The sequence below is a fragment of the Calypte anna genome, chromosome 14, assembly GCF_003957555.1.
Source record: "Calypte anna isolate BGI_N300 chromosome 14, bCalAnn1_v1.p, whole genome shotgun sequence".
Classification (NCBI taxonomy): domain Eukaryota; kingdom Metazoa; phylum Chordata; class Aves; order Apodiformes; family Trochilidae; genus Calypte; species Calypte anna.
The window spans coordinates 3,044,779-3,059,189 of record NC_044260.1 but is presented as its reverse complement, the minus strand read 5'-3'; the positions used below and the strand labels follow the sequence as shown (position 1 = coordinate 3,059,189).

The 14,411-nt window shown below is 57.0% G+C and overlaps 1 protein-coding gene across 1 annotated transcript; it reads left to right on the top strand.

Moving 5' to 3' along the window:
• The first annotated feature begins 3,774 nt into the window (after positions 1-3,774).
• On the top strand, positions 3,775-12,801 carry HS3ST2 (heparan sulfate-glucosamine 3-sulfotransferase 2). The gene is made up of 2 exons (XM_030459828.1): positions 3,775-4,244; positions 11,640-12,801. Exons 1-2 carry the CDS (start codon positions 3,775-3,777, stop codon positions 12,256-12,258), a joined length of 1,089 nt encoding a protein of 362 aa, XP_030315688.1. The 3' UTR covers positions 12,259-12,801.
• The last annotated feature ends 1,610 nt before the right edge of the window (positions 12,802-14,411 follow it).

The window sequence follows — 14,411 nt, the reverse complement described above, 5'->3', positions numbered from 1 at the left end:
CTCCCCCCGCCCCCAGCCTTTATCCCTTTCATTCCAGAACTCCCCTAGCAGTGATTACAGCCGGGGAAGCCATTTAGCTTTTAAGCACCGCTTAAAAATGCATTTTAGAATCAAATGAGTTTGTGCAGCATGGCCAGGGCTGGCTGCTCCGGCTGGGCGAGAGGCTCAGAATTAAGACCAAAGTAGCTTGAGTCAGAGTCAAAATTAAATTTATTGTTTCTGGCCTTATGCGGAATACAGTGCATTTACAACCGATTAATGAGGTTTACAGGGGTTTCGGACTCAATTCAAGGCAGCTCAGGAGGGCTCTGCTTCCAGCCCGCTGTCTGCAGGCACTTTTGGACTTGCTGCCTTCGGGAGACCCCACACCTCAGAGCCGAGGGATCCGCCAGCCGGTGCGGAACTTGGTGCTGAGGGCTGCGGGAACCGGGACCAGCCCTGGGCCAGGGCAGATGAAGTGCCATTAGCTGACTGGACCGAACATCACCTCCATCTCCCACATCACCAGGGCCCCAGCTCTCACCAAGGATGGGATGGAGCGAGGGCTACACCGAGGAGGATGAACAGCAGCCCGAGAGCCGAGGCAGCTGCAGTGGTGCCAGAGCCTTCGGCACTGTCTGAAGCGGGACAGCAGACGCAGTCCCAGTGTACTCCCAGCACCTGATCCCGTGCACCTCGTCACAGCACCCGCAGCGGTCCCGGGGGATGTGCAGAAGGTCTCTGAGCCCCGACCCCCCTCCTCGCACCCTCCTGAACCCTCGCTGCTGCCTATCCATCTGCCTCCCCTGCGCCCCTCGCTCCTCTGCTTCCCAGCTGCAAAAAGCTGAACTGTCTTATCTTTTTCCAGCTCCAAGTTTCCTGCCAGGACAGGGAGAACTGGGAGACGTTCGAGAGCAGCAGAGCTGGTGGTGGAGGTTTTGTGCGAGAGTTCAAGGGCATTGCCAGGGCCACGGCTGGAGCAGCTCAGCCCCCACTGTCCCAGGGCACTGAAGATCCCGTCCAGGTACATGTACGGCTCAGCCATCAATTCCCAGCACTAAGGAAGGTGGCAGTTCGTCAGCCCCGAATCAAAAGGTTGTTAATGACATACATATTAGACACAGAAAACTGAATTAACAGTGACACTTTGGCCCTGAGGGCTTTTTTAGGCTCTGGAAATAAATTCTAACCTTGATCTCTTTTGCCTACAACCTGAAGACATCAAGGGTAGAATATCACCTTTAATCTTGTTTACTGTTTTCAGCAGGCACTTTATTGCTTCTCTTTTTTTCCTATAGGTTTCATGCGCTCCTGGCACAGGCTTCCTTTGTATATTTTTGTAATAAACTCCTGATCCCTACATTTGTTCAGCCTTTCTCTTTCGAATGGGAAGGATCAGCTTGGGAAGAGAGCCAGGAACTCAAGTGAGGAGAAGAGGGGGGCACTGGTGGGAGCCTGCAAAAGGACTAAGGGAAGTGAAGAAAAGACCAAGGGGAGGAAGTTTTAAGGCTGGCAGCAAAAGTAGTGCCAGCTCAGTTTAGGAATGGGTGAAGGAAGGCAGAGCCTTCTTCAGAGTTTACAGCACCGGTTCCTCAAGCCCTTGTGCTATGAGGTTCTGGCTGGTAATGGGGAAATCTGCAGTGATTCCTCCTGGGAAGCTGGGGCAGCTCTGGCAGCAGCATGGTGCCTGTCTCCCCCCTGTAGTGGCATCCCACTGGGAGCTGGATCCTGTTAACACAGGCAACAGGGCTGGGAATGTGCCCAAAGCACCAGAGAGCTGTTTTCCATGTGGAGTTGGGGTATAAACAGCGCACATGTCATGGGAAAGACATGCCCTGCACAAAGACCAAAAGCAAAATCGTCAGCTTTGCAAAACATTCCTCCCCTGCAGGCAGAGAAACCCGGAGGTGTCTGGGCATCCACACCAGTTTTATTTACCCAGAAAGCTCTAGTGTTCACACTGAGAAACGTGTTTGCTGCCGAGTCTGGATCACCACACAGAGGCAATAAGATGGCTAAAAATGGAGAGAAAAAAAAAAAAACAACCCACAACTTTTCCACAGATTTAATTTGGCAGCTTTTCTTGGTGTAGAACTGAGTGATGGACACCTCCTGCCACTGGAAGGGGAGCCCACTGATACCAAGCCCCTTGGATGCCCCTGATCTCATGCTCCTTCCCCTCTATCCCTGCCTGGGCTATGCCCCAGCTCGGGGGATGACACCCCCTAGGCTCCATTAGTGCCACCTCCCTGTCTGCCACTACTCTGGCCCAGGTGGGGACACACCTCCCGGTGGAGGTACCAGACCTGGGTGAGCTCACAGCATCTGTCCCCCTCGAGGCTGACCCGGGATCTTTTTTTCCTGTAGAAACTATTTTAAGTTCTCATGAAGTTCCAACCCCACAGCTCATGCCAGCACGGGCTGAAGAGGCTGCAGAGCTTTTCAGCTGTTGTTTTTTGTTGTTGTTGGTTTTGGGGTTTTTTGGTTTTTGGTTTTTTTTTAAGATCTCCACCAAGTTCCTGGGTGTTGCACAAGAGGAACCACATCCACACCCTGGACTGGCTGCCAAGGGGCCCGTGACACCCTTGTTTTTGTCAAGCTGGCATTTTTGTCTGTCTCCCTCTATTATAATTTTCCTAAGTAACAGGACAAGTATTTTTTTGCAGCTGAGCAAGCTCTCTGTGCTGAGAAAGCAGGGACGATGGCTGCTAATGTTTAAGCAATGCTGCATGAGCCCTTTGGCTTTCACAGGCAAGCATAAGCCCGGGGTGGTGGGGTGTGAGAGGGGGAAACATCCTGAACAGAGGGACCCAGAGGGGTGGGGATGGAACAACAACCTGCACCCATGTTCTGCAACAGCCTTGTGGTTTTCCTGGGTCATTCTGCTTGCAGGCATCACACAGGCGAGGCTGAGGACTCGAAATTTAATTACTGCATCTTCTTCAAGCCCTTTATTATTTACTGTCGGTCCCATAGCAGCCGATGGCTGCTCCCCCGCCCTTGCTGAGGGCAGAGATCGCTGCTGTTCCCCCCTTCCTCAGCGGGAGCGGGCTAGGGTCTGAGCGGCCCCGGCCCCCGGTCAGGAAAATCGATGCCTGGGGAACGCGGGTCCCTCTGCCTCCCTGCAGGCTGCTGCGGGACCAGTTCCCGTTCCCGGGGCTCTGCGGCGGCGAGAGGCACCGGCCTGGCTGTGGGGCCGATGCCCCCGGCCCCGCACCCTGCTGCGGGTAGCTGAGGACTCTCCGCAGGGTGGGGGCTGCCCGCAGGGAACCTCCATCCCTGCCCTCCATCCCCGGGGGACGGGCCGGGGCGGGGCGGGATGCCCTGACGGGGCTGGGCAGAGGGAGCCGGAGCGGTCCCGGCCCCACGGCTGCCCCATCCCTGCGGAAGGGCTCGGTTCGGCGGGTACTGGGGTACCGCCGGCCCGGCCCGGGGGAGGCTGAGGCCGCCGAGCGATCGCGGGGGCTCCGGGAGGAGCTGACGTCAGGCGGTCCCTTAAATAGCAGCGCAACCGCCTCTGCCCCGGCACTGCCCGCCGAGCCGGAGCCGGAGCCGCCGCCGTCCCAGCCCAACCCCGAGCCTAGCCCAGCCCCGCCGGGGATGGCAGCTGCGGGGCCGCGGGCGCGCAGGGCCCAGGGCGGTGGGCGCAGAGCCCCGGGGCGGTTCGGCCGCGCCGCCGCGTAGCCCAGGACATGCCGGAGCGGCCGCGCAGGGTGCGGGGCGCGGCGGGGCCCCGGGGGCAGCGGCGGGCCGGGCCGGGCCGCGCCATGCCCGGCGGAGGGGCCCCATGGAGCCATGGGGCATAGGGCGCCGAACGGGCGGGCCCCGGCTGCGGCTCCGGCTCCGTCCCGGCGGCTGACAAGGAGGGTTCTCGTCCTCTTCACGCTGTCGCTCTCCTGCTCCTACCTCTGCTACAGCCTCCTCTGCTGCTGCGGCGGCCCCGTCTCTCCCCGTGCCCGGTGCCCGCCCGCCCGCGCCGCCGCCAAGAAACTTCTGCAGAAGTCGCGGCCGTGCGGGCGGCCGCCCCACGCAGAGCCCCCCGGCAGCGCTGCGCCCGCCCGCCGCCCGCGGGACCCCCTCGGCGGCCCCCCGGGGCCGGCCCGCCCGGGCACCAAGCGTCTGCCGCAGGCCATCGTGGTGGGCGTCAAGAAGGGGGGGACCCGCGCGGTGCTGGAGTTCATCCGAGTGCACCCCGACGTGCGCGCTCTGGGCACCGAGCCCCACTTCTTCGACAGGAACTACGACCGCGGCCTGGAGTGGTACAGGTGAGAGCCGAACCGAGCACTCCCCGCCCCTCCGGGGCACCCCCCGTCCTTCCCGGGCACCCCCCGCCCCACCCGGGCGTCGGGAACGCGGTCGCATCGGCTTGGTCTCCCCCTGCCATCTCCCCTCCGCAGCTCTTGGCGGCGAACTCGGGTCTGGGTCTGGGTCCGGGGATGCTGCCCGTCTTCTGGCGCATCGGCGGGGCGGGGGTTGCCGGTACGGTCTGTGGGGTGGGCTGCACGGGGTCCCAAAACAGGAGTGGTTGGCCCAGGGGGCGACATGGCGGCCCCCCCCCCTCATGCCTCTGCAATGTGTCTCAGTGCCATCAGGCTTATTGCTGGCCCTGAAGGAGGGCAGCGCCTGCCCGCCAGCCTCTTCTCTCTCTGAACTCTATCTCTGTTCGTCTCTCTGAGGTCTCTGATATTCGTAGAGAGCGGCGAGCGCGTCTCCAGCAGGATTTTAATTTCAGTAAAGGTTTTTGTGAGCTCAAGGCTGCACGGAGAGGCACCGTGCAGTGTGTGTGAGCACCATGCAGTGCGTGTGAGCAGCGCTCCTGGGCTTATCCCCCTTTTGTGCCCCCCTGCTCGGTGTTGCAGGCTGATTTCACCCCCTCCTCTTCGCCGTGTCGATCCGGTGTACCAGTCAGTGTGTGTCTGCTGTGCTGCTGTGGAGCCCCGGGGGAGCTCAGGGCTGCTCTGGGTCAGGGAACTAACCTCGGGAGGCCGAGGAAGGCTCTGTTTGGCCCCGGGTGCCTGGGATCTCTCGGCAGGTGGATGCTTCTGAGCATCGTGGCGGGAGGTGGGAGGCAGCCGGTGGGGCCGCACGCTGCTCGCTTGCCCCTCCAATTCGGTAGTGGTTTCCTGGTGGAGATGTTCCCAGTTCTGGAGCAGGGCATGTGAGCTGCCAAACAGGTCAGGAAGCACCGTGACAAGGTGCTTGCTTCCAGCTCCTGGTTTGTGTCCTTGCTGGGCAGGTGTGAGTCGTGTCTGTGATGGGGGGATGCTGAGTTCTGCCCTTGAGCTGTCTGCTGGGGAGGGCTGTCTGCAGACATGTGCTGGCCGGGGCTGCTGCCCTGTTGCACTTGGGTCACAGTGGATCCTGCAGCTGGGAATGTTCAGCTCCTTTCATGTTCAGTGATACCGGTGGCAGGTGACAGGAGAGCCAGGACAGGCACAGGTGAAGCTCACCGAAGCCCTTTCCCTCTCCTCAGGCTGCTCTGCAGTGGAACCCCTGGTTCCTCTCCTCTGGAGAGTACCTGGAGCAGTGTCCTTCACCCCTGGGCAGGTCTGTGTCATTTCCCCACCCTGCCTCCTACACCAGACACTGTCACCCCTCCTGCGATACAGCCTGGGGACAGGAGCAGGGGTGGTTTGTCCCCAGGGCATCTGGGTGGGCAAGGGAGCAAGACCGTGGGTCCTGGTGGAGCCCCTTGCTCCAGGGGAAGCTGGGTGTGCTCAGTGCCTGGCTGGAAAGCAACCAGGGACCAGTGGGTACCAGCATGGTGCTGGGCCAGGGGGTGGGGGCTGTGTCCCCCTCCCACACACACTTTGGCACCAAGGGGCTGTGGCAGTGGGTGCCAAACAGCTGACCTTCTGCCCAAACTGTGGTCCAGCTGGCATCCTCCATGTGAAGAGACTTGTCTGTGACTGGGAGGGACTCAGCCTGTGACAGCCAGTGGCAGTGGTGACAGGCAGCTGCAGAGCAAGGCAGGGGCAGCGATGGGAGCGTGGATGGATGTGCAGTGAGCTGCCTGCTGGGGCCTGGCTGTGCCTCTGCATTGATGGAGAGATCATGCCAGAGCACCAAAGCCTCCAGATTAGTTCAGCTAAAACAATGAGGTGACACTTCCCTAGTTTTATTACTTTTTTTTTTTTTTTTTTTTTTTTACCTCACAAGTGTGCCAAAACTTAAGCACAGACCGTGCTAGTGTATAAAATATGGAATTGATTTTCCTCCTTGCAAGTGGAGCAATTAAGTGTGGAACAGGTCTAACCCACAGTGAGATGACCTCCTGTCTCTCTCCAGGGCAGCAGAGCAGGGCTCATGCAGGCAGCCATGCCCAGGAAGGGCAGAGCTGGTGGCAAGGAGAGCTGGCAGTGAGGGGTTGTCCCCCTGGGTCCCAGGGCTGCGGGGCTGTGCTGGAGGTAGAGGCTTCTCCAGCTGCTGGCTGGGAAGAGGTGATGCTCCTGTGCCCAGGGAGCACTGCGGGGCTGTGGGTCTCTGCAGGCAGCACAGAGCACAGGCCCTTCAGAAAGGCAAAGTCGTTCCAGAGTCTCCTCCTGCAGGAGGCCCTGGCTGCTCTGCTGGCTGAGTGCCCTTTCCAGCTCCATCCTACTCATTTTGTGCCTCAGTGGGGAGCCAGGGAAGAGGGACCAAGTAGATCTTTGATGCAGTTGAGAGCAGTGTGAGGCCTGAGCTCCTCTGATGCTCCAAAACACCAGTTCCTGGTCCTTTGCCCTGGAGTTGTTCTTACAGGGAGGTGGCAGGACCGGTGGTACCAGAACCTGGTCTGCCTGTCTGTGCTGACTTGCTCCCAGCTGCTGTTCTCCTGGAGCCTCCCATCCCTGCTCCCACCATTGCCCCTGGCAGCCTCAGCTCCCTCTGCTCCAGGGAATGGTTGGCTGGGCAGAGCCAGGGCCCTCTGCTATCCCTGTGCCAGGCCCCCACCCAGGAGCTACCTCAGCTCAGACCCAAAACCCCTGTGCTGGTTCCAGTTCCCATCAGCCTCTAATCCACCTCATTAGCTACACATACACTTCAGGAAAGCTATTTTTAGCAAGATCTGTTTTAAGAGAACCAAAACCAAACAAGCAGCTACTAGGAAATATCGATTCCTTACCAATTCTGGGCTAGAGGCTCAATATAGAGCTTTTTCCTGCTGCAGGTACCGTGTGCCAATAACCTTCAATATTTTCCAGAATGCAGGGGGACAGGGATGTTTAATTTACAGCGAACTCCAAGCAGTGACCAATTGCAGCATCTTGGGGTGCAGTTTTTCCTCTCTAGGGTCCCAAATATCACTGTCAGATGCCCCAGCGTTGTTTTCCCAGAGAGGGGCTTTTCCCAGCAGGTTTGGCTGCAGGCTGAGCCCAGCTCCCACCCAGCACTTCACTGATCCACCTTCCCAAATTCCATCCTGGTGATCAAACTGTTGTGACAGATCCTCGGGGACACCCAGGCTGATGGGGCTCTGCCCCTGGGTGTGGGGTGCTGGCTGGGGAGCAGTGGACACTGTGTCCAGCCTGGGGTGCACCCCTCTGCCATGGTGAGGAGAGGAGGGAGCGGGCAAACCCGGCTCCTGCTCCCTGCCCGGCTAATTGCTGCCTGCTAATGGCCAGGCTGGCTCACACACAATGGCAGCCCATTAGGCTTCACCCAGCCAGGCAGACTGTTTTGTGGGCTTGACTGACAGTGCATTTTGCTAAAGTTAATTAGTAAGACGAGAGGAAGGCAGCAAGCTTCAAGGATGCTTTGAAATTTCCTTGACTTCAGAGAGTGCCCTGGCTCTGTGGAATGGGTATGAAACCTCTGGCAGAGACTTCTGTGTGAGGATCTGCCCCTGGGCAGTGTGTCCCCTGGTCCCTGCCTTGCCCACAGCTGCCTGTGGGCAGGGGTCCTGCCCTGGCCTCCTTTGGGTGGGCCTGGGTGCCACAGAGACCCTCGCTCAGGCTTCTCCTGCCAAGGTGCTGGGTGAAACGCAGGGAGGTGAATCCATGCAGGGCACCAAGCCTTCAATATTAATGATGTGTGTTCTTGCTCTGTCTTCATGACCTTGTTTGTAAACACTGCAATTTGTCCTAACTTTCCCCTCAGCAGCACAAACTCCAGCTCATAACCTGTCATGGCCATGGGCACAGGTGCTTTGTGAAGCTGACAAACAAAGGACACTAGTCCCTGGTGGCTCTGGGTGTCCATCAAGGTGTGGGCTGTGGTGTGTCCTCCAGGGCAGCAGGGCCTCACAGTGCTGGGAGCAGGGGCCAGAGCAGGATGCCATGGTGGGCAGTGCCTGGGACTCTGCAGCTGGAGAGGGGACTCTGGTGGAGGCACCTTCTGTGTGGCCTGATCTATGGGATCTGCCAGTGGGTCACTGTGGCTTGTCCTTGGTGCTTGCACATTGTCCCATCCCTTTGCAGTGAACCACTTCGGGGTGGGTGATTTAATCTCTGGCACCAGCTCTTAATTAGGCAACCACTGCAGCCGCTGGGGTGTATGAGGTGATTTTTTTAAATTAATATTAATTTTTAAAGTTTCACCTATGAAAGGAGTTGCTGTGGAAATGGGAGGTGGAGAGACCCCAGCCTTTCTCCATGAGCCATGGATGGACTCATGCTGGGCTGGGGTGGGTGTGCTTGTTGCTGGCTGCCAGCCCCGACCTGGTGGTAGCCACAGGGCCAGTGAGCTGGAGTCCGTGACCATCACACTGGGAAGCCCTTGCCTCCCACCACTCCTGGCCACACTGCCCTTGCTGCTAGCCTCGGGCTTTGTGGGACCCTCAGTGGGTCTTTAGGAAGCTGGGAGTTACCTGCTGGTGGTGCATGGAGCATGACCTTCGGAGAAGATTCTGTTGACTTAAAGGACACCGCAAATCCCTGGAGTATTTAAATGATTAAAAATGAATCAGCAACAAAGTTAATTACCGTGTTGGCGCTGCTTTTATGCATTGAAATGTCCCTCATTAGCTGTCTGCGAGCACTGGTGTACAGGCTTTGAACATAAACATTTATTAAGGGCAGCCCATCCATCATTAAATGAGGCTGCGGCAGCGTGGGGCGGTAGCAGTGGGGACATGGGGACACAGCTGGACACAGCTGGACACAGCTGGACACAGGGCCTGGGCCACAGTCCCTTGCAGCAGCATTTGCTTTCTGTGGGTGGGGGTGATCCCCATTTCCAGGGTGCTGTGGCCTCGGGTGCTCAGCAGAGGGGAGGTGGCAGTGGTGCTGAGGTTTCCCCTGAGCCCTGGTGTTGTGTTCACTGTGACACACCAGCTCCCAGCTCTGTGTCCCCCTGTCCTAGGCTGCAATGTCACTCAGATGGGGAGAGCTTTTTAGCTTCCTCACACCTCGGTTTCTCGCATGCTTGACCCAGTTTTGCTTAAACATCCCAGTAGCTCTACTTGAGCTTTCTGCTGCTGCTGCTGCCCACAGTCCTGCTGAGCCCAGCAACCAGGAGAGAGCTTGGTGGTGCCTGTCAGCCACGATCACTCATGGCATGTCACGACATGTCACAGCTTGTCACAGCATGGCATGACACTGCACAGCCCCTTCTGCAGCAGGCAGGGTGCAGGGGGCCAGGTGCTCACTGGGGAGTGCCAGCACTCGGGATTTTTTCCAGGTGAAGCAGTTTGTTGTTATCCAGTGTGATGCACAAGTCAGTCCCTGGCGGCTGAGGACAGCCCGGGATGCTCCCGGTACATCCTTGGGGCTGCTGCAAGGGGTTATCTGATGGGATCCCTGGATGGGTGCTCTCCTCACGCTCTCAGTATCTCAGTGCCTGATGAGTTTTTGTACAAATTCCTCCCTGGGAGAGCGTTGCACGCATGTTCGACATCAAAGCGGCGCGGGCCACCAGGGAGCCCATATTTCTTTAATGTGTCAGTGTTGTAGGGGCCGTAGGGTGCCCAAAGGCAGATTATAAGAAAATTAATAATTCAATTGTAGGAAAGGTGCTGGTGAAACATTAACTCCTTCAGGGCTCCTCCTGCCATCTCGGGGCCAGGCCAGGTCCTCTGCTGCTGCTGCTGCTGCCACTGTGGGGACCCCCTGGGACATGCCAGGTGCCATGGGGCAGAGTGACTCTGGCTTGGCCTTGTCAGGGGACAGCCACTGAGAGCCTTCAGACCTAACCACACCACCCTTGGGCTTAAAACTATCTGACATGCTATTTGTATGCAAATAACTCTGGGAATGCAGAAGTCCAAAAATACCATTTTAAAGTCAACTGTAATTAAGTTTGCAATGCATTTCCCCGCTCCTGCAGCCCTGGAGATCCCGCCGTTAAGGTGAAGATGAACGCCTGGATGACATTTCTCCCCCTTACATGGTTTCACTGGTGATTTATTTATCTATTTGGGTTGCATTTTGTTGTCTCAGCAGTCTCTGCTGTTCAGGAGCAGCAAACACTGGGAACCTGTTTTGAAAGTATCCACCTCCTGTCTCATTTCAGTAATTTACTATGTGGGGATTTGGTGTTTTTCATAACAGATTAGAACCTATAATTTCATTTTTTGGATACACGGACCTAATAGCTCACGTAATGAAAGGCTAACAAGCCTGAAGATGAGCCATTAATGAAACAGCAGTTTTATGGTTCTCCACCAATATATCGTAACAGTGAATCACTTACAGAGCTGTCCCCTGTTATGATTTATGGGGAGCCCTGTTTGTGATAGGGAGATCAGCCGTGGTGCCTGCCACTAAATTAGCACTTCTGACAGTCATTAAACAACAGGGATCATAATCTGGATTTATGGGGTTTGAAACAGAGCAGTGGGAGAGGCCAATTAAGCCTCATCCATGCCCAGGTACCTCTGTAGAACAGCCCTGTTCATTTATGATAACTAATGAGTTTGCTCTTCTTTAATGAGTACACTGGGGCCATCACCCCCAGCAGCCTGGGCACACCTCTGGGCATGGCTCTACTGTCTCCCCACGAGTCTCTTCCACTGCTCATCTGCTCCCCCTGGACCATAGTTTCTTCTTGTCCCCAGGGAGTCACCTGGGAGGGAAGTCACCTCCACAGGGAGTGTCCTGGGGCCACCCCGGGATGCCCCTGCTCTTCTGTCACTGTCCCTTGTCACCCAGGATGCTGGTCTCCATCGCCTGGGTTTCATCGGGTTTCTCTCTGCAAGTCCCAAAGCTGGTGGCAGCAGACACTATTTCAGGGACCCTGGAGTTGTCTGGTCTTGGTCACTGTCCTGAGGCAGCTCTGGGGACATGACGCATGGCAGTGTGGAGAGCTGTCCCCTCCCTGCCCCCAGCCTGCTGGGGGACCCGTGGCGCCATGAATCTGGCTGCTTTGGGTTTGATAGTTTGGTAATACAGGACTAATTTATAAATCTTTCCATCCCATTAGTTTTTATTTGATTTAGATGTTCACATGTCAAAGCTAATGATTTAATTAGTGCTAAGCTGGGCTGCAGGGATGCTGCTTTTCCCCTGGTCTGGTGCCTCCCCCTTGGCCCTGCAGCCCAGCTCCTTGTGCCAGGAGCAGAGGATGTACAAGGGACCCTGGATCAGCCTGTGCCTGCGGGGAGGGCTGGACCCAGGTGCCTGCCCTGCCTTCTCCTGGTGCATCCTGCTTTGCCTTGCCTTCTCCTGCTGGGAGGGAACATCCCACCAGCCCCATGCTGTGGGCACCACCTCACTCCTCACCATCACCTTCTGCTTCACTTGCAGGAGCCTGATGCCACGGACCCTCGACAGCCAGATCACGGTGGAGAAGACCCCCAGCTACTTCGTCACCAAGGAGGCACCACGGCGGATCTTCAACATGTCCCGGGACACCAAGCTGATCGTGGTGGTGAGGAACCCGGTCACCCGGGCCATCTCAGACTACACCCAGACCCTCTCCAAGAAGCCAGACATCCCCACCTTCGAGGGACTGTCCTTCCGCAACCGCAGCCTGGGGCTGGTGGACACCTCCTGGAATGCCATCCGCATTGGGATGTACGCTGTGCACCTGGAGAGCTGGCTCCAGTACTTCCCCCTCTCCCAGATCCACTTTGTCAGTGGGGAGAAGCTGATCACAGACCCAGCCGGGGAGATGGGCAAAGTCCAGGACTTCCTGGGCATCAAACGGGTTATCACAGACAAGCACTTCTACTTCAACAAGACAAAAGGATTTCCTTGCCTGAAAAAGTCAGAGAGCAGTGGCTTGCCTCGCTGCCTGGGCAAGTCCAAAGGGAGGACTCACGTGCAGATAGACCCCGAGGTGATCGAGCAGCTTCGGGACTTTTATAGACCTTATAATATCAAATTCTATGAAACAGTTGGGCAGGACTTCAGGTGGGAATGAGCATCCAGGAGCAGAGCTGCAGTAACATGAGGCTGCAGTCTTCCGTGAGGGTGTCCAGGGGGCTGGAGCCAGGACCCCCAGCCAGGCCAGAACCCCTGAGCAGAGGCAGGTGAGGGGCATGCCCAGTCCTCAGGAGGTTGGGATGCTCCAGGGCAGACCAAGACAGGGGAAGACACAGCCCTGCCACAGACACAGAAGGATGAGTGCCCAGCAGGCACTGCCCACTCCAGCAGGGCAGCAGTGCCATGGCTTGCTCCAGGGGGTCCTGTTTGCTTTTACTGCCACATGGTCCTGGGGTGGTGGTCCTGTCCTGCAGCCTGTGTGCAGGCTGCTCTAAAGCACATCCCTTCCCTGTGTCCCAAAGCCAAGAGGTGCTCCTGGACACCCTCGAGTGCAGGCAGTGGCCATGGGGTTGTCCCTGTGGGGCCGCATCCCACCACGGTGCTGGGTTGGCAGAGCTCCTTCTGCTCCACTTTGCCTTTCATCCCTTCAGTGCAGTGTGTAACCATGAGGACAGTGAGATGTATCTGCTTGAAAAGGAAGTCTACGGAAAATGTTTTACTGATATTTTGTCCTGTGAATAAAGCACAGCCTCCTGCTGTTACGGGTACTTTAGTGACACCAGTTTCCTTGTGCAGCATGTGACCCCTTTGTGTAAATAAATGTGGCTACCACAGCTCCCTGTGCATGGGCTTTTCTTAGGGCACATCTGGGCCCTGCAAACCCCCTGTACCCTGTGCTGGGGGGAGGTGGGCAGGGGGCTGGGCTGCTGTGTGCTGTGGTGTAGAGGCACACACAGACTCCATCCCATCCTTGCAACAATCCACCCGAGGAGCCCCTTGGTGGGCCCCAGGGTGATCACTGGGGGTGTCAGGGGGGGATTTGTTGGGGAGGTGTTGCTTGGCTTGCCAAGGGCTGCACTGTTTGTATCATCTGCTGCTGTCTGTGGTACATCTGAGGCACTTCTGTCAAAGGTTGCAGCTTATCACCTGAGCATCCCTCAGCATCCTGAGCCTCCAGCCTATTCTCAGTGCCTGCACAATCTGCAGCTGATTGCCTGGGCACGGGACCCCGGGCCAGGGGAGCCACAGTCACAGGCACCCTCTGGCATGGGATGCATCACACCCAGGGACCAGTGTAAGAAGCCTTCCTGGAAGTGGTGGCTGTCCATTGAGTTCTAATAAGAAAAAATTTGAGTTAATTAAGGGAGCTCTAATAGAGCCCTATCTGCAGCCCTTCTGCCAGCACCCAGCAGCAAGCACAGCAGCCCAGGGGGAGCCAGCAGTGGGGGGACCCAGGGCCAGCTGTGGGCAGGCAGGGGGAGAGCAGGGGATTAGCAGCCATCTGCAGGAAGATGGGATATTTTCTTGTATGTTTTTTTTTCCTTTAAGGGAGAAAAAACATTTGCAGCCAGACTCACAAATCCCAGCCTCGCAGTAGAAAAGCCATTTTCAATCTGCTCCAAGGAGGCAGAAGGTGCTGGGTTAGATTGATCCTCCTGACAATGCTGTATTAGTGGGAAATTAGAGCTGGAGCCTGAGGAAACCACTGCAATATCAAACAATTACTTTACATTTGTCCTTACAAATGGAGAGAGCAGAAATGTGCTTAAATCAAGTATTAGATTTCCAAAGGGTAAGCAAATGAGGGCTCAGGAAGGGCTGTACTGAAAGTGCTTATCACATTAGGAGCTGTTAAACTCCGGCTTAAAAAGCCTCAGAGCAGAGGGTCTGTGTTCTGAGGAGGTGATGGGGTTCGTGAAGGAAATGGAGTGGTGCTGGTTCGGTGACACCAGTGCCAAACAGAGCTGGACTGATCCCCTCCCAATGGCCACTCTGCTCAGAGCTCTGGCTTTGTGAGCACAGTCAGATACAGCCAAGCCCCCTGGGGAGGCAGGAGAGCTCATGGGTGACGGGGTGGAACTGGTTCAGGGTGTGTGTGGCAATGCCACGGCCAGAGGATGGCTCACAGCAGCCCAGGGGGGACCTGGGGTTGGGCTCACATTTGTACACTCTTTGCACAAATGCAAAGAGTGACCACTGAAAACTTGGGCTGGGCTTAACCCTCACATGGAACCCTAACCACAGCACCACCAACAATCGGCCTACGGCTTTCCCTTTTACCACCAACCTTGAATCTACCAGCCCTAAGTG